Below are 19,897 nucleotides of genomic sequence, written 5' to 3' on the forward strand. Positions count from 1 at the left end.
TGAATGGACTTTCAATTTAATTCAGCTAAATGTAAAGTCTTAAAGTTTGAGATACATCAGTGTATCCCAATGCAACCCACAGAATTGATTCAAAATGCCTCAGAACACCTTCCATGATCTTACACAGACAACACTATGGTCAATACTACTAGGTAGGTGGTCATAGTGTTTTTGTCTCAAGAGTGTATCTATAGTGGTTAAGTTTTAAAGAAATTGGTCAGGAATAGAATATAACACCAGATTGACATATGTGCGATTCTGTTTACAAAATATATATATATATATATCAGAGCTTATCCACCTTTTACCATGAGTTACCTTGGTCTTGCACTACGTGTGGGATCACCTAGACTTGCAATACTTGCAGGCACAAACCTGACTTACTTGTCTGCTTACTAGGGAAATGGAGTAAAACCAGGTTTAAAATAGCTTGGTATCTTTAACATATATATAATGATCTGTAATATTAACTCAGAATTGGGATATGTTCATATTTATATATACTGACTTAGAACTGAGAACTAGAATAACAATTAAATTTATTCAAAACGCAATAGGTTTCATCCGATTGTCTGACTTCTTCAGGCGTGGGAACATAGGAAGCAAATAAAAAACACTATAAGAAACATTGTATCACTATAAAAACGACTATTATAAAATTCAGTTAGCTTTGAACTGTAGCTACAGTCCTTGTTGAAGTTCTATTGTTTGGCATCTGCGTTCATCTGATTTCACGAGTGTGCCAATATCGGATAGCATAGCTGAAAGAGTCTGATAGATTATAACTAAGGTTATTAGTTATATGATGAGGGTCCATAACATTTTCCTTAGACTTGACTAGGCGGCATCCCACCTCGTCACGGCATATATGAAGGTTTGAAGTTGTTGTCCAGTTTATCTCATGTTGACGGCCTTCATCATTCGTGTTTACTGAAAACAGAACATGGCTTGGCAGGGCACTTGCTCTAGTTCTTTTGTAGGCAATGTCCCTCTGGTGTTCTTCCAGACGTAGGAGGATGGATTTTTCAGTTTGGCCATAGTATTGTTTCCCACAGTCACACGTGATTTTGTACGCTCCTGAGAATTGTAGATGGTTGTGAGCTTGTTTGTATTTGCTTAAAATTGATCTTACTTTAGGACAGGGGTTGCCAAAGTTATTTGCCCGTTTACCCCTTCAAGAGTTTCTTGACTTGTTATCGACCCCTCTATATTTTACTTGTCCTGTTATAATTACTATTACGTAATTATAATAGGACAAGCAAAAAAAGACACTTATGTGAGTTTTTTAGATTGTTTATTTTATAGTTACAGTGTTTATTGTATGTATAATATAGTATATATTATTATATTACTATTACTGCTACTATTGCTATCACTAGTAATATCACTGGTATTACTACCAGCACTGCTCAACTCTTCAATATAGAGAAGTTTAGTTCGTGAATGAATAACGATTGAATTATAATATGTATGTTGATGAATTTTAGACCATTAACGCTCACTTGTATGTCGATGCACAAAAATGAGATCGAATACTTGTATTCGATCTCATTTTTGATCGAATACAAGTATTCGATCAAAATCGACACACGTGAGATCGAATACTTGTATTCGATCTCACGTGTGTGGTTCTTATCAGTAAATAAGAACCACACACGTGTTGCAATCTCGCTCCCACTGTGCCATCTGCAATCTCGCTCCCACAGGAACCACCAACATCCGTTTATTGGTAAATACGTCATTTTGGACTATTTGATTGGCCTCAGTAACTGTTTTCATGACCTTACTCCATCTTACAGGTCCTATTCATGGACCTGTAGGATGGAGGTACTGATCCCACGATTCACTCTTAATTGCGTTGTCATTACCTCCATGTCTTTTGTCATGGAGGTAATCCAAGTTAACCGAATTAAATATTACCCATACAATGATGTCTTATATTTTTCTGTCGACCCCCAATCGACCCCTGAGCCCGAATAGACCCCTAAAAATGTCATATCGACCCCTTTGGCAACCACTGGTTTAGGAAAAGTAGAGAAGCACGTTTTTATGTGCTTCTCTACTCTTCGTAAAATTCTTCTTAGTTTTGTGGAGAGCGAGCTGATGTATGGTAAGGAGATATAACCTTCGGGGTTGTCTTGTGTTTCTGAGTTGTTTTGATGGTGGCGGTATAGATGCTTATTAATAGTTTTCGACAAGTAGCCATTACTTGTGAAGGTTCTTTGTAGATGTTGTAGTTCATTTTTTAGCTCTTCATCATCTGACAATATAGATCTGGCACGATGTGATAGAGTTGAGATGATACCCACTTTCTGTGCAGGATAGTGATGTGAGGACGCATGTAGGTATCTATCCATGTGTGTATTGATTTTATAAAGATTGAGATTTTAGAATCAGATGTCTTAGTAAGTCTTATGTCCAGGAAGGGAAGAGATCCATTTTTTTCAACCTCCATTGTTAATTTGATGTCTTGGTGGAAGTTGTTTAAATGATTTAAAAAAGACTGAAGGTTATTGGTGCCATGTCCCCAGATAAGAAATATGTCATCTACAAATCTCAGCCAAATTTTTGGTTTAAGAGTAGCTGAGGAGATTGCCTTTTGTTTGAAATTTTCAAAAAAAGATGTTAGCTAATATAGGAGACAGGGAGCTGCCCATTGCCAATCCCTTATTTTGTTTGTAAACTTTTTTCTCATATTGAAAGTAGCCGGAGTGAACGCAATGTGACAGTAAAGAAAACATCCTTTTTGAAATCTTGTTCTTTAAAATATCGAGAACCTCTTGAGTTGGAACGTTTCTAAAGAGAGCCACAACGTCAAAGCTCACCATGATATCTGAAGGCTGGCGTTTTAAATTTTTGATTTTTGAGACGAAATCTGTTGAGTTTTTTATATATGAAGAAGAATTTCCTGTAAAACCTTTTAAGGATGAAGCCAGAAACTTAGATAAGCTGTAGGTAGGCGAGTTAATACTATGTACGATTGGTCTCAGTTGGCAGTTTTCTTTGTGTATCTTTGGGAGACCATATAACCTTGGGATGAGTGGATGTAAAGAGCGAGCAGCAAGGCGTATGTTTCGTGGAAGTTCCTTGGCTTTTTGTAGGAGGTTGTTTGTTTTGTTATGTATCTCCCTCGTTGGATCTCTCTCAATTTCCAAGTATGTATCTGACTCTAATAATGCCAAAATTTTGTCATGGTAATCTGTTTTATTTAGCAGTACAGTTGCGTTGCCCTGGTCAGCTTGTATGATAACGATGTATTTGTTATTCTTAAGACTTTTTATGGCTAGCCTTTCGCCAAGGGAGATGTTGTCAGATGGAGATCTTGCATTGTTAATTTCAAGTATTGCTTCCATGCGAAGTAAACTGGCATCTGCGGCAGGAAGTAGTGAGCAGCTTTCTCAATCTTAGTTAAGGACATTTACTTGGGAATAGTTTTTGGCGCAAGGACAAAATTGAGACCTTTTTCGAGAATTTGTTCTTCGTCATATGTTCTAAATTATGATGAAGAACAAATAAAAACGACTATTTTATAATAGTCGTTTTTATAGTGATACAATGTTTCTTATAGTGTTTTTTATTTGCTTTCTATGTTCCCACGCCTGAAGAAGTCGGACAATCCGATGAAACATGTTGCGTTTTGAATAAATTTAATTGTTATTCTAGTTCTCGGTTCTAAGTCAGTATATATAAATATGAATATATATATATATATATATATATATATATAATCCTTCTAGAGGATTTGAATTAAATGGACAAATGAATCGGAGTATCAGTTTAATTCAGCTAAATGTAAAGTCTTGAAGTTTGGGATACATCAATGGGAGGCTGCATACTCTGTTGAAGGAATTATACTGGGAGGAAGTGGGGGAGGCAAGGATTCTGGGGTGATGATTGATAGAAACCTGAAATTCAGAGAACATATTGCAAAAGTGGTGAAGGTAACCCAGTGGATTGCTGCAGTACCGAGGACATTGACTAGCAGAGATAAGAGTTGTCATTTCATTGTGTGAAGTCCTGATCAAATTTGGTTACCAGGATTTGAAGGGGATAAATTAACTTTGGAAAGAGTGCAGAGGTGAATGACAAATATGATATCAGGATTGTATAATGTTAGTTATGAGGATAGACTGAGGGAATGTGGATTGCAAAGTTTGGTAGTTAGAAGGAGAGATGATATGATTGAGACATTTAAGTTGTTGACAGGTAGTTACAGGGCTAACACTGGGGAGTTCTTTCATTTGGTGGAACAAGGAGAAGTGTGCAAAAGGGGCTATCCCTGGAAGTTGTGTAAGGAAGTCTTGAGCAAAATGGTGAGGAGTGGTTTCTTTGCATGGAGGGTGGTTGAACCATGGAATGCATTGCCTGATAATGTGGTCAGAGCACAAATGGTGAATGAGTTCAAGCAAGGAGTGGTATATAGACTTTGTATTTTCTAGAGTGGGCATCCCACAATGAGTCTTTTGACTCCATGGAGGTCATTTTATTATTAAATTATTATTATTATATAATATGCAGTTGGTTGCTAATGATGCAAAACTGGATAGGGCAATAGTTGATAAAGGCGATGTAGATATCCTGCAGGATGATTTAAATAAATAGCATTGTGGATAATGATAATAATGTGGAAAATGATAATGATTGTCAGTTTAATGTTGCAAAAAAGTAAGGTTATGCACTTTGGTAGAAAAGGTTACATGCAGTTTATCATATTGATGGTACTGGATTGCAGGAAATCGATGAGGCTAGGGACTTGGGGACAGTGGTGGAGAGAGAGGAAGTCTAGAGGGTATATTGCAAAATTTGGTAAAATTGCTCAAAGGATTACTTGGATGTTGAAAAACATGCTAGCAAGTGAAGATAGGGAGGCTATTATCCTCACTATCTTTTTAAGAATAAGAGTGTGGAAAGATCTAGTAGGGGTGTGCATACCAGATTTTTTTTTGCATGGAGACTAGTGAATGAGTAGAATAGTTTACCAGAATTAGCTGTAGGTTCCCTGATAGTGAATGAGTTTAAGGAGAGGTATGATAGGTTTTATGTGTGAAATATTTAGTTTGGGTCTTCCACAATGAGTCTCTGGATTCCATGGAGATACCGTATAATAATAATAATAATAGTATAATATTAGGCTCATGTAGCAGAGCTGATATTTAGAGTAAGTCATCACTGTTTATGAAGATGCAAAACCATTTCTGGTATATAGAAAATAGTAACATTATTCTGAATATAGAATTGGATTCATTTATAGCCCATTTTAAAAATTATAATTTTCTGAATAATATTGAATTGTATCTAATAATCTCTTAAATAGATGAATGATGAGGACAGTCCTGAATTGCGAACAGCTGTTTTGAACCATTTTCAGTCCATAAAGATTGTCATGGGCAATATTCGTCATCGTTCTCGCCATAGGCAGAGTCTAGTTTGTTTATCTCGCAGGTAAATATATTTTTAATTTATACTTTAGTTTCTCATAAAGGTAACCACATGCTTTTATTTCCAGTTAATAACTATCTTTATATTATCCTATTATATTTAATAATTATTCTCTATGCCTATAAATTCCTCAAATGGATGTAGGCAGCAGTCTCTAGCCCAAACTTTTGGAAATCAGTTGGCAGTCAGTCTTTATCTTTGTCATTACCAGAAAGATACTTATGATTTAAAATAAAGATGATTTATTCCTGGTTGATGTGATTAGACAAAAGCATACAAGGATGCACATGACTGCCACCATCTTGTGCTCAAACCTAACTAATATATTACTGTGTGAAATTGTCAGCTCCATGGTCAAATTTTCTGTGTTGCAGGATTAAAAAATATGAATTTTCGCAAAGGTCAACTAAATTAGGAGCTTCTGAAAAAAAGATCTAGAAAAAAAGTTCATCTAGTCAGTGGCTGGAACCAAACTTATAATGATCTTTCTTTTGTTGAGTTGGTATCAAGAAAGTTGCAATGTAGGTGTTGCTTTGTATTTTATTTTTAAAATTAGTGATATGTCATTTCTCCTAATCATATATGAGGATAGTCTGAAAATTTCTCGATCTGACAATGAAAAAACGAATTTATAATTTCAAAATTATTTTTATTTTTCAACATAATCTCCCTTAAGACTAATACATTTATTCCAGCAATGCTCCAGCACCATTATCCTGTAGTTGTTCTCAGTAAGATCTGCAAAATACCCCTCTACAGCTGTAATCACTTCTTAATTCGAAGGAAAACGCTGACCAGCAAGGAAGAGTTTTAGTTTAGGGAAGAGATAGAAGTCAGAGGGAGCCAAATCTGGGGAATAGGGTGGATGTTCCAGCAATTCATAATGCAGATCCCTTAATTTTCCCATTGCCAAAACACATTTGTGGGCAGGTGTATTTTACTGATGAAAGACTTTTATCTTCTGCAAACTGGGTCTTTTCTCACGAATTTTTTTGTCCAGTCTGGTTAAAAGATTGGAATAATATTCCACAGTTATTGTTTTACACTTTTCAAGATAATTAATAAACAAAATGCCTTTAGCATCCCAAAACACCGATGCCATGACCTTTCCTGCTGATGGAACCAACTTTGTCTTTTTTGGTGCTGAACAACTGGCTTCTGTCCACTGTTTTGACTACTATTTGGATTCTGGTGTGTAATGGTGAATCCAAGTCTCATCCAGAGTAATAAATTGACACACAAAATCAGTTTTATTCTTGTTAAAATGCTCCAAACACTGTTATGAGATTTTCATGCAAGTGTGTTTTTGATCTGCTGTGTGCAAGTGCAGCACACATCTTGCGCAAAGCTTTTTCATTTGCAATTCTTCATGCAAAGATATCTTACACGTTCTTTTGAAATGCCTATAGTCTCAGCCATTTCACTCACTTTGACTTGCTGGTCATCCAGTATCATACTGTGCACTTCATCAATGATTTCTGGTGTTGTTACACTTTTTGGACGTCCTTCGTGTGGATCATCTTCAAGGCTGGTATGGCAATGTTTAAACTCGGCAGCCCATTTCTTAATTGTCAAAAATGAAGGAGAAGAGTGCCCATAATTTTGGCATTGTCAGCTTGACTTTGCTAAAAATTATAGACATCAGCAAGTTCTGATGACAAAAAATCATTTGTCTACATCATTTGACAGAAAATGATATAGGAATACAATGTTAAGGGTATTGTATTTTCAGAGTAGATAGACGGAATTGAAAAGGAGATGGGGTATTGTTGATAACTGAAGAAATTCAACCAACAGAAATAGAAGTTAAAGAGGAGATTACGTTTTGAGAAGATCATTCACTTGAGGCTTTCTGGTGGGAGATAGAGGCCAATAGCACAAAATGTATTGTTGGTTGCTACTGTACACCAGGAGGTCCATAGGAAGATGTGGATGCCATATATCAGCAGATTAGCACAGTGAGTGCAGGCCAAATATTATTATTATTATGGGAAACTTCAACTATGGGAACATAGACTGGAGGGAGGAAAGGGGCATGGCAAGATGGAAGTGGAATTTATACAGTTACTAAGTTATAATTACATTAAACAACATGTTATAGGGGAGACCAGGGGTTTGAGAATGTTTGATCTGATCATAATATGAGAAGATATTTTCATAACTAAGATACTTTGCCTCCAATTGGGAAGAGTGACCGTGCATGCTTGTTCTGGGACATTGCTAAAGGAATTTTCTGTTAAGAAAGGGTTTATGAAACTATAAAGCTGATAATTATGACAGATTTAGGAGGCATCTTGTAGCATTGCCATGGCTTGCGAACCTACAAAGAAAGAATGTGAGTATCAGTATCAGGAAAGTGGTCAAGGATTGTTTGAGAGAATCAGTATCAGGTTGCATACCCATGATCAGGAAGATAAACCAAGTGGGGATTAAATGGACTGAGTAGAGATAAAACAGGAGATACAAAAAAATAAAACATTGCAGAGTGAATATAAAGGAATAAAGTGGTCAGCATTTTTGTATATTTGTGAGCAGTACAAAATGCAAGCAAGAAGGATGACTAGTGTGTGTGTGTTATGTTCCATCAAGTCGTTTTAGACTCCTGATAATTCTATGAACATATGCTCTCCATTCAGTGTCCCCTAGCCATATCTTTCAGAATTTCCAGGTGCATTCCAGTTGCTTCTTTAACTCCATCCACCAATGTAATTCTTGGTCTTCCTCTTCTCGGGCTTCCATCAACTTTAGCAAGCATTATCGTCTTCTCCACTCTGTCATTTGCTCGCATAATATATCCAAAGTATGACAATTTTTGTTTGATGATCATATCTTCGAGAGAGTAATTTGGCTTTATTCTATCTATCACTGATTTATTGGTTTGCTTTGCAGTCCATGGTATTCTTACTAAGCATCTCCAAACCCATAATTCAAATGCATCTATCTTCCTTCTTTCACTCTTTCTCAGGGTCCAACTTTCACATCCATACAGTACCACAAGGAATACCATTACTTTCACGATTCTGATTTTTGTTGCAAGGCTAATATCTTTAAAGATCTTGCTTAAATTTGTCATTGCTTTCTTTCTGAGTAATAATCTTCTAATAACTTCTTCAGTACAATACTCATCTTTATCAATTCGGGATCCTAGGAGCACAAAATTGTAAACTGCTTCCATTTTCTCCCCATCTACTTCAAAATCATTAAGTTCACATGTTGCCATAGCTTTTGTCTTTTTGAGGTTATGTTTAAGGCCATATTTAGCACTTCCATCTTTAACTTTCATAATAAGTTCCTTGAAATCTTCTTTGTATTCTGCTAGCAAGGTGGTATCATATTAATATTTCTTCCGGCAATATTAATTCCAACTAAAAAGACAGATATTTCATACTAAAAATAATACTACATCTTCAATGTCTGTAACAGTAATAGGAATGGAATACAGGCAAACATTTGGTGGATCACCTATTAAAATAAAATTGTTACCGTGTACTAGGAAATAATAAATTTAATCTATTAAGATAAATGGTTTTTTACATAAGATAAAAGTCTCCCAGATCTTTGAGAGAGACATACAGTAATTTCTATTTAAATTTGGTTGGTGTAAGATAGTTTCACAACTTTCCTTGAATAAGCGTTCATATTTAAATCTGCATCTATGAAGGAGAACTGCTTTATCCCACTGGACACTATGAATAGAGTCAATACTGTGCTGCACCAGACCAGACTTCAGAGGTTTGTTATAATCAATATAATATTGATGTACTTTTATTCTTTTTTCCAAAGAATGGCCAATTTGTCCAAAATAAGAGACATGGCATTCGCAAGGTATTTGGTAAACGCCAGCCAAAGATAGAGAAGACAGTTTATCCTTTGTAGAAGGTAATAAAGAAGAAATTTTGTTGATAGAAATATATGTTGGAATCAGTTGATACTTTTTCAGAATTCTACCTATAGGTTCTGAGATTCCTGGAATGTACAGAATAGGAACTCTGCGGATTGTTGAAGAAACTGTAGGTGTTGGAACATAAGAGTCAAGTATCTGTTGGATTCGATTGGAGTTGTAATCATTTGATTTCATTAACTTTTTAATGATGGGAAGTTCTTGTTGTAAGATGTTGAAAGTTCTTGTTATATTGGGGAAGAGCAAACTTTATGTGCTCTATGAATTAGAGATTTAAGAATGCCAAATTTTTGAGAAATGTGGTGCGCAGACTTTTTGTGAATGTATCTGCCAGTAAAAGTGGGTTTTCGAAAGATGCTTGTAGATAATGTACCAGAAGACATTCTAATAAGAAGGATTTCCAAAAATGGAAAAGTACCAGAGTTTTCTTTTTCCATAGTGAATTGGATCCGTGGGTGAAGGTTATTTATCCATTGTAGAAAAGTGGAACGTTCATCTTCAGTGTGTGGCCAAACAGCAAAAACATCATCGACGTAACAGTACCAAAGAGATGAATGGATGAGAACATGGTATCTTCGAATTGTTTCAAATAGTAGTTTGCCAAAGGTGGAGACAGAGGGCTACCCATGGCAGTACCTTCAATTTGTTTGTAGATTTTGTTTTTCCAACTGAAATAACCTGAGTGGATGACATATTCGAATATCCTTGCGATATCTGGAAGGTAATCTTCATATAATGAATCGAATGTGTCGGTTAATGGGATATTGGTGAACAGAGAAATGATGTCAAACTGACTAATATTTCAGAATCTGTAATTTTTATATCCTTGATTTTTTCAAAAAAATCTGTTGAGTTTTTTATATAGGATCTGGAATGACCATTGAGAGCACTTAAGGAACATGATAATGCTTTTGCAATCTGATAAGTTGGAGAGTCAATGCAATTTACGATAGGTCCTACAGGACAGCCTTCTTTATGGATATTTGGGAGTCCATAAAGAAGAGGAGTTCTTCCAAAATAGGTGCGTATTTTATCCACGTAGTTCAGATCCCAACTTATAACCTCATCAAGTAATTTATTTAGCTGTTTAATTTGCGATATGTAGGTCGTGGTGTCTTCTAATAGGCTGGATACTTTTGTCTCATAGTCAGTCTTATTCATAATTACAATAGCTTTTCCTTTATCAGCCTTAGAAATGAATATTGTATTATCTTTTCTTAAAGAAGTTAGAAATCAAATCCAACAGATACTTGACTCTTCCAACACCTACAGTTTCTTCAACAGTCTGCAGAGTTCCTATTCTGTACATTCCAGGAATCTCAGAACCTATAGGTAGAATTCTGAAAAGTATCAACTGATTCCAACATATATTCCTATCAACAAAATTTCTTCTTTATTACCTTCTACAAAGGATAAACTGTCTTCTCTATCTTTGGCTGGCGTTTACCAAATACCTTGCGAATGCCATGTCTCTTATTTTGGACAAACTGGCCGTTCTTTGGAAAAAAGAATAAAAGAACATCAATATTATATTGATTATAACAAACCTCTGAAGTCTGGTCTGGCACAGCACAGTATTGACTCTACTCATAGTGTCCAGTGGGATAAAGCAGTTCTCCTCCATAGATGCAGATTCAAATATGAACACTTATTCAAAGAAAGTTGTGAAACTATCTTACACCGACTGAATTTAAATAGAAATGACTGTATGTCTCTCTCAAAGATCTGAGAGACTTTTTATCTTATGTAAAAAAACTATTTATCTTAATAGATTAAATTTGTTATTTCTATTATTTCCTAACATTTGTGGTCTCAAGACAACCATTCCAATACACTCTAAATGTAAGTGGAGTCCCAATGAGGCAGGTGGAGGAGTTTAAATACCTTGGGTCCATATTCACGAATGATGGAAAATGGGATGTAGCGGACTTGAATTGGCTTAGCAAGCTCAATATTGTGGGAGCTTGGCCGTTCGGTAGTATTGAAGCGGAAGTTAAGCCAGAAGGCAAAGCTGGCTGTCTTCAATACAGTCTATGTCCCCATCCTCACCTATGATCACGAGAGTTAGGTAATGACTGAAAGAATGCGGACACAAATCCAAGCAGCTGAAATGAGGTTCCTTCGAGGGGTTGCTGGGCTGACAAGACTCGACAGAGTCAGAAGCTCTGCAATTTGGGAAACCCTCAATACTCAACCACTGTTTCTCCATATTGAGAGATCAGAGTTATGTTGGTACGGGCACCTGGTCAGAATGCCACAAGAGAGGCTCCCTCAGCAGGCCCTCTTTGCCAAGCCAGAGGGTGTGAGGCATGTGGAAGGCCAAGGACTTGCTGGATAGATTATATCCAAAACCTTGGGTGGACATGTTTGGGAATCCCACCAGAACACCTGAGCTTGGTGGCAGAGGATCGTGACCATTGGAAGTTCCTCTTGCAGCTGTTGCCCCCGCAACCCAATTAGGAAAGGTGGGCCTTGAAGATGTATGTATGTATTATTTCCTAGCAGGCGGTAACAATTGTATTTTAATAGGTGATCCACCAAATGTTTGCCTGTATTCCATTCCTATTACTGTTACAGACACTGAAGATGTACTATTATTTTTAGTACAAAATATCTCTTTTTACTAATTAAAGATTTCACTGTGGTTTTTGCGTGTTACTTTATTATTTAATTACTATGCCACAGGTTCCACTAAAAATCAAAATTACTATAGTTAAGAAAACAAAGGTAGACATTCTTTTGATATTCCAGTACTCTTTCTATTATTCATCTCACATTGGCGATCTGATCTCTTGTTCCTCTACCTTTTCAAAATCCTGGCTATTCATCTGATATTTCTCTCTTCATGAATGGGTCCAGTCTTTTGTAAATGATCTTAAATAAGACTTTACTTGCATGAGAATTCAGTGCTATAGTTTTGCAATTTTTGCACTCTCTTGCATCACCTTTCTTCAATAAAGGTATATAAACTGATTTTTTCCATTCCCTAGGCCATGTAGTGTGATCCAAATTCGCTGACATAGAGCTGTTAAAATTTTAACTGCTTCTTCTCCCAGGGCTTTGAGCAGCTAAATAGGTATTGCATCCCCTCCTGGAGCTTTCTTACTGGATGGCTGTTGCAGTGCTCACCTCACTTCACTCTCCAATGGAACTGACTCCTGTGTATCATCCTGCTCTTCAAATTTCTAAGTAATTTTGGAGTCCTTTCTGTAAAGAGCTTCCATATACTCTTTTCATCTTTCTTTGATATCTGCAGCTTCTGTAAGATATCCTTTGTGTTTACTTTTCGATATTGTCACCTTGGCACTAAACTTCCCTGTTAGTCTCTGATCTTTTTGAAATGTTCTCTTGTTTTTCCTTTCTTGTTTTGGCCTTGTATTTGTTGGCATTCCTGGTTAAAGTACTTTTTCTTGTCTCTTCTGGCTTGTTGTTGAAACTCTGCATTTGCTCTGCATTCACAGGAAATTTGCTGTACTTCCTGCAGATTTCCTGTGACCTTCATTTTCCTCCTTTCCTGAGCAGTTTTGATGGCATCTTTGGATAGACATTTAGACTTTTTCTTCTTACAAACTGTTGGAATATTCTTCTTTGCTTCTGCTTTAATTACATCTTTAATCTCTTCCCACAGTTCATCTGGTTCTCTTTCACACAAGTTTGAGTGTGTTGAATCTGTTCTGTATACTAATATTGTATTCAGCCGGTATGTTTCCAAGATCATATCTGATCGACATTTGTGTTGTTTTCAGTTTCCATAATTTCACATGTATTGTAGCCACTAATAATTCATGGTTTGTTCCACAGTCTGCAAGCAAGAAGGATGACTAGCATGGTAAGAAAAGTCAAATCAAATGATGATAAAAAAAATTAGCCTAAGGAGGCCAAAGTAAATCCAAAAGAATTTTTTCACTATATAGCAAGTAAGAGGAAGAATGATTATTGAATGATAACTTTAATCAGTATAACAAATTTAGTTTAATCCTTTATCCAAGTATAAGTAAACAAAGTTTGTGCCTGAAAATATCTTCAGGACTGAGGTAAGGTGGTACAACACCAGGCAACTCGGAGCAAAGGTGGACCAAGCTCTCATCACTCCTTGTCTCAGTATCTCCCATAATGCAAAGCACATCTCCTTGCGGAAATGTATACTGCTATGCATTAAGGGAAGGGCCACTACCCAGACCGGTTTCAACCTTTATTGAGGTGTATTTAAGTAAAGACCTCTCTAAAAATTAGATGATCCCGAAAGATCGCCCAACTCAGCTTTGTTCCACTCAGTGACAGGCTCACCCTGTCACCAAGAAGAACTCAGCATTGGCTCTACCCAGTGGCAGGCTCACCCCACCACCAGACAGAGCCATAATCTCAGTGGTGGCTCTACTCAGAGACAGGCAAAAACCTACCTCAAGTAGAGCCTCTCATATATATCCAGCATTGGAGGCAGACCCAAACGTGGAGATACTAAGGCAGAAGCAATAGGAGAGGTCATATTTACCTATACGAGTTGCCAACAGGTGTACCACCTTATTATTGAATTACTCTGGATTTAGAGGAAGATGTTGGAAGTTTATTTTGCACTTGGTTAGACTATAATAAATTTAGTTTAATCCTTTATCCAATGTCACTTTCCTGCCATCATCACTTAATCAGTGATGATGGTAGGAAGGTGACAAAACCCAGGGGAAATCATTTAGTTTCTGAGTGAGCATTTTGTAAGGCATCATGCAGGTAGAGATTTTACAGTTGCTGATGTGACAGAGATTAATGTGAGAATTGAGATAGATGAACAGGAAATGCTCGCCATACTGAAAAATATCAATGTGAATACAGCGGTTGGACTGGATGGTATGTCAGTCTTGTGTTCTACATACACAAATGTGCAAGAGTGCATTTTATGCACTGCATAAAATCCAAGAAGTTGTTTAATCTGTCTCAACTTTGACAAGGTTCCAAGAGAGTAGACAGAGGGTAAGTAAATGAAAGGGCTCCAAGACAGAACTAGGAAATTACAGACTAGTTAATATCTCAGGAGGTGGTTATGTTTCAGGAAGTATTGGAAAAAAATTGGTTCAAATTAATATCCAGCAGTGAATGTATAGGAATATAGGAATACAATACTGTATGGTGAGCAGCATGGCTTTGTAAAAAGTTGAGCCTGCCTTAGTAATCGACACATATTTTGTAATAGAGTGACCAAAATTAGATAAGGGAAATGGCTACATCATGATACTGCTGGACTTTCCAGATATATTTCACAGATTCTTCATGGAAAACTGCCATATTTACTCGAATATAGCTCGTCTTTGAGTATATCTCATGCCTCTGATTTTACTCAATGAAAAAAGAAATTAAAAAGTTTCATATACCTTGCACACGAAAAAAGTTTAAAACTTCAAGAAATAGATAGTGAATGTTGTTGTTATGGCAATTTCAGATATTTTGGAATTTGGTTGAAGAGAATCAGCATTTCAACTCAACAATCGTCAGCTTGCCTTTGTCAAGCTGGTAGAGATAGTGCACGTCTTCATAACTGCACTATCTCTACCAATCTATTGCTGTCCATTTCACTTTCCACTTTCATTTTTCATTAGTCATTCGTGAAAGGTTGTTCATAATGTACCTCAAGTCTTGTAAATTACTGTAATTTTTGCTTGTAATATGAAGAAAAGTTCATTACAGTGATGGTTTTAAACTCAAAGTTATTGATTTTGCAGAAGAACGTGGCAATCGAGATGTAAACTCACAACAGGCCATGAGTGTACAGTGACTGAGTTTAATGTATGATATTGGCATAAACATAAATAATTCCAAAATGAAGGACAAGCAATAATGAAACTTTTAATTTAATTACGGAAGCATTGTTGTTAAAGATTCAAGTATATCATGTGATGAAGGTGAGCAGTTCAATATGTACATAATGTTGATAACTGAAATTTAAATGCATTCATTTTATAAATAATGTTTGCAATTATAAATTATAATGAATACTGAGGATTTAATTATAAATGTCAATTTTGTTTTTTCTTGAAAAACTTTAGTTTCTGAAAGTCCTCACATGTATCTCACACCACAATTTTTTAACTTGAATTTCGGAGAAAAAAGTGCAAGTTACAGTCGAGTAAATATGGTATTACAAAAGTTGGAGTAAATGATAGTGGATATGAAGCTGTTTGATATGGATGGGGTGGCTGACAGACAGACACTAGAGAATAATATATAGTGGAGTGGAATCTGGAGAATGATTGTGACTAGTGGTGTTTGTCAGGGATCTGTTCTAGGGCCTCTACTCTTTAATTCATATATTAATGATATAGGGAATGATCCCAGGGGGAGGGATATGCAGTTGTTTGCTGATGATGCAAAACTTGGGTATCGCATCACCTTTATCTATTATTGCCCTTTTTGGTAATCGTTGATAAAGGTGAAGTCATCCTTCTCCCACAACATCAGTTTATTTAAATCATCCTGCAGGATAATTTTCATAAAGTTGATGTGATGCTGCTTGCATCATCAGCAAAACTTGGGCATCACCAAAGCTGTTACTGCCACCGAAAATTTTCTGTAAATTTCAGACCAAATATCTGGCCTTTTAAACAAATAAATACTGTTACTTATGCCTTGTGTTTTTATGTAAATAAGTAATATAGCTATGGCACAATTTCTCGAAAAGAACAAATTCATGTCCATGGGAAAAACATAACCAAGAAGACTGATAAACTTGGAAAACTATCTGTATTACAAGGTAAGCCAAGAGCTAGGATTACATTTTTAAAATATTGCCATGACTTCAAGATTATTCCAAACTTCATGAAACTGAAGGAAACTATAAAATCACCAGGTGCTCATAACATCTACTTGAATGCAAGCTTATCTCTCATCCACAATTAACCCCGAGCAACTAAATGTGAACTTGCAATTAATATACATCTTTTTGCTGAGCTCTGGAATTTTTTCTCTTCAATTATAGACCCACAACTTTCCTACATAGTTCTTACTGTGGCTAAACACTCTCTACAATGTTCATTTAATAAACATAACCAACATCCAAATCGTAGCCTTGATGCTAATCAAATCTCTTCTCACTCTGTTCCAGATAATTAGGTAGTTAATATCTTAGGATGCCCATTAACTGAAAGGGAAACACTTATTCTTTCCAAAGAACATGATTTTGCCATAGTGATTAAAAAAAAGATAACCTACTTCAATTTCCTTTTTAACATTGAACGAAATTTATTTAGTCTTTCCAATGAAGATGCTAATAATCTCTGCTTGGACGTTTCATCCATCCTACTTAAATCCAAGCTTCCACCATCTAAAATGAAAATGAAAGCTGTACATTCTGTAAGACATAACAGTCAACTTATTATCAACAAAGCAGACAAGGGAAAAGCTGCAGTAGTCATGGATTTGGCAAATTACAAAAGGAACATTTCTCTTTTATTACCAGATTGTTCAACATACTAGGAACTGGATCATAACCCACCAACAGGCAACTTAAGAAATTAAATTTCCTTCTAGACAAAGTTATAAGTCTGGATGTAGATACCATTGCAAAGCTAAATAGGTTCTATGGTTTACCAAAGATCCACAAGAAAGACACTACTACGTCCAATTGTAGACTGTATAGACTCTCCTACTTATTGCATAGCCAAATTTTTAGAAGTAAATTGCTAAAACAAGAGCTATCCTTTACAAATCCATTCTGACCATCACAAAGAAACTTTTGTCCATCAACTCATTCCTGAATTCTACTCTTTATCAATCTGTCTGGCACCTTAACTACAACTACAGATATACAAACTGTCCTAGAGCCATGCTTGCAGAGTACTACCGTATTTACTCAAATATAACTTGCACTTTTTCCCTCAAAATTAAAATAAAAAATTATAGTGAATATGTCTTATATTCACATATCTTACCATATATCTTACCAAGATATATGCACCAATTTTCAGAAACTAAAGTTTTTCAGGAAAAAATTAAATCAATGTTTATAATTAATTCCTCAGTATTCATTATAATTTATAATTGCTCACATTATTTATAAAATTAATGCATTTAAATTTTAATTATCAACGTTATTTATGTGATCGACTGCTTACCTTCATCACGTGATATATTTGAATCTTTGGCGACAATGATTCTGTAATTAAATTAAAACAAATAGTTTCGTTATTGCTTGTCCTTTTATCATTTTGGAATCATAAGATCACCATGATTTAAAAAAAAAAACCAACTGAAAATCGGTGACTTACCAAGAATCTCTTATTCGCTTTTGCTGCTTCTGGTCTCGAGAAGAAGTTTCCTCATGTGCATTGTCAGGATCATCTACCCAAATAGTGTCATCTTTGCTTCATTTTTTTAAAAAAAACTTGTGGCAATTATTTCTGGAAAAAATCATGACCCAAAAATTAAAAATCCAGTTGCACAACAGTTTTAATGATGGTCTCTTTGTAGCCACTGGCTGCCATCCACTCCATGCAGAATTTTTGTACGTATTCCTTGAATGGTTTGTATCCCGATACATCCAAGAGCTGTAGACAAGGTGTAAGGCCACCATGACCACATTGGTCTTCACATCTGAAAGTTGTTTTACTATTTCAGGTCCTAAGTGTCTGCAGAAAGTATACCACATGAGGAGAGGCAGGCATTGAAATAAGGCCCCTAGTTGTTTGTCCCAGACTGTTCTAATCCAATTTGGAACCATTGTTATGTCCATCCACCCTTTTCTGAAGGCTTACATGAATTCTAAGGGGAAATTTCTCCTTTGACATTATTTTCCTTTTGAATATTACATAAGGATGCAACTGTAGTAATTGTGGGCATGATTGTATGACACTGTTTTTCACTTCCAGTTGTGCTTATTATCACAATTTTTCCGCTGTTTTCTGTTATTGTTGTTTGGTTGTGTGACTCGACAAAGCAAGCTGATGATTGTTGAGTTGAAAATGCTGATTCTCTTCAACCAAATTCCAAAATATCTGGAACTGCCATAACAACTCTCACTATCTATATCTTAAAGTTTTAAACTTTTTTTCATGTGAGAGGTATATGTGAAACTTTTTGATTTCTTTTTTTCGTAAAGTAAAATCAGGGGTGCAAGATATACATTAGGGCGAGTTATATTCGAAAAAATATGATATTTTGCCTTTTTTTCCACTTCTTACGAACCACTGCAAGACTTTCTTAATTAACCAGGTCAAGAGCATAGTTAACTGTTGTGCAAATTCTATTCCTTAAGAATACTGATTCTTTCACTTCCAATTCCTAATACTTGTCTCACTTCTACATATTGCATGACATCGTTTATATCACATATGATATATGCTGATAATGTACTCATTTAAATAATTCCACTGTATCCTTTGCAATTGTCACTCTGCTGCTGTTCGATCCTACTTCGTCTTAATTTATACCTTGGATCCGACTTGTTATTTACTGTGATGTTCTTAAACAAAATAGAAGGTTGCTAGTTGATTTCTAATTCAAATATAAAGAAAATTTATATTTAAAGACTGCGCCACTTTATATCTGAATTAGTTCAAGAATTGAAGATAAACCAACTCACAACTATCTCTCCTTTTAGGTGTTAATATTATATATACTGGCCGAGTATATTTAACTTACTTATTTTACCCGCTTTGGTTCGAATATTTTATGAATGGTGCAGTAAAAGAGATTCAGGCAAAATACAACTTTAGATAAACAAAAACAAATATTTAATTTTATAATCACAAATTATACACTCAAGATTAAATCACTAATTAAATTATTAGAAACACTTCAGCCTTTCCTATAATACTGTCATACAAACTCTGACAATGGTAAATTTGTCATCTCTGATACAGTCTTCTCACAGTTCCTTTTAGCTATTTAATAAAGTTTCTTAATAATCATTCACATCAATATCTCATAGTTCTTTAAGTTTTAAATACAATAAAAATTTCAGTAACACCTCTTTACAAACAAACACTTTTAATTTTACACTTCAGTTAATTCTCCGCAATAGTTACTGTTAGTATAGGGAATTTCTAGGATGAAACTCACACACTTCTCTGTATAGAATTATTAAAGGTTGGAATAATCTTACCGATAATCTTTTTTCTTCTTTAACTTACACGCAAACACTTTTTATAACTGTAAACACTTAAACAGTATACGGCACTCATTAAAATAAATCTTCTAAGCAATAACTGAATTAATCGTCGGTCACTACACACATAAACAAACTTTGTTGCATAAAGTACCACCGATCACTCATGAAATAAGGCAACACACAATAATTCCTTAACTTGAAGTTTTATATGCACAGTTGTTCATTCCTCCGGCATTCAATTTAATCCTTTAGGTACTATAATTCTTGACACCGCTATCACTAAACACAACTCTGTTGCCTCTAATTATTCTCTAGTTACTTCGTGCTATGCTTCAAGTTTCCGTGTGTCCTTGAAAGGTCGGCCCTGAAATTAAATCTCAACTCAAGTAATCGCTAGTCTATCCGTATCACTTAGCTATCTTCCGTAGCTTTATTTGTTATTCCGAAACTTATAAGCTAACCAC

At 35.5% G+C, this 19,897-nt stretch overlaps 1 protein-coding gene across 1 annotated transcript in view; it reads left to right on the forward strand.

Moving 5' to 3' along the window:
* LOC150103475 (uncharacterized) overlaps nucleotides 1-19,897 on the forward strand; it is a 384,849-nt gene that overhangs the window by 292,919 nt on the left and 72,033 nt on the right. Inside the window, exon 12 of the mRNA XM_090397834.1 lies at nucleotides 5,315-5,442. Within this exon, the coding sequence (XP_090253960.1) occupies nucleotides 5,315-5,442 (128 nt within the window). The remainder of the gene's footprint in view (nucleotides 1-5,314; nucleotides 5,443-19,897) is intronic.

This window comes from Typopeltis vanoorti, chromosome 9, assembly GCF_054136105.1.
Source record: "Typopeltis vanoorti isolate ZY-2024b chromosome 9, IOZ_Tvanoo_1.0, whole genome shotgun sequence".
Taxonomy (NCBI): Eukaryota; Metazoa; Arthropoda; class Arachnida; order Uropygi; family Thelyphonidae; genus Typopeltis; species Typopeltis vanoorti.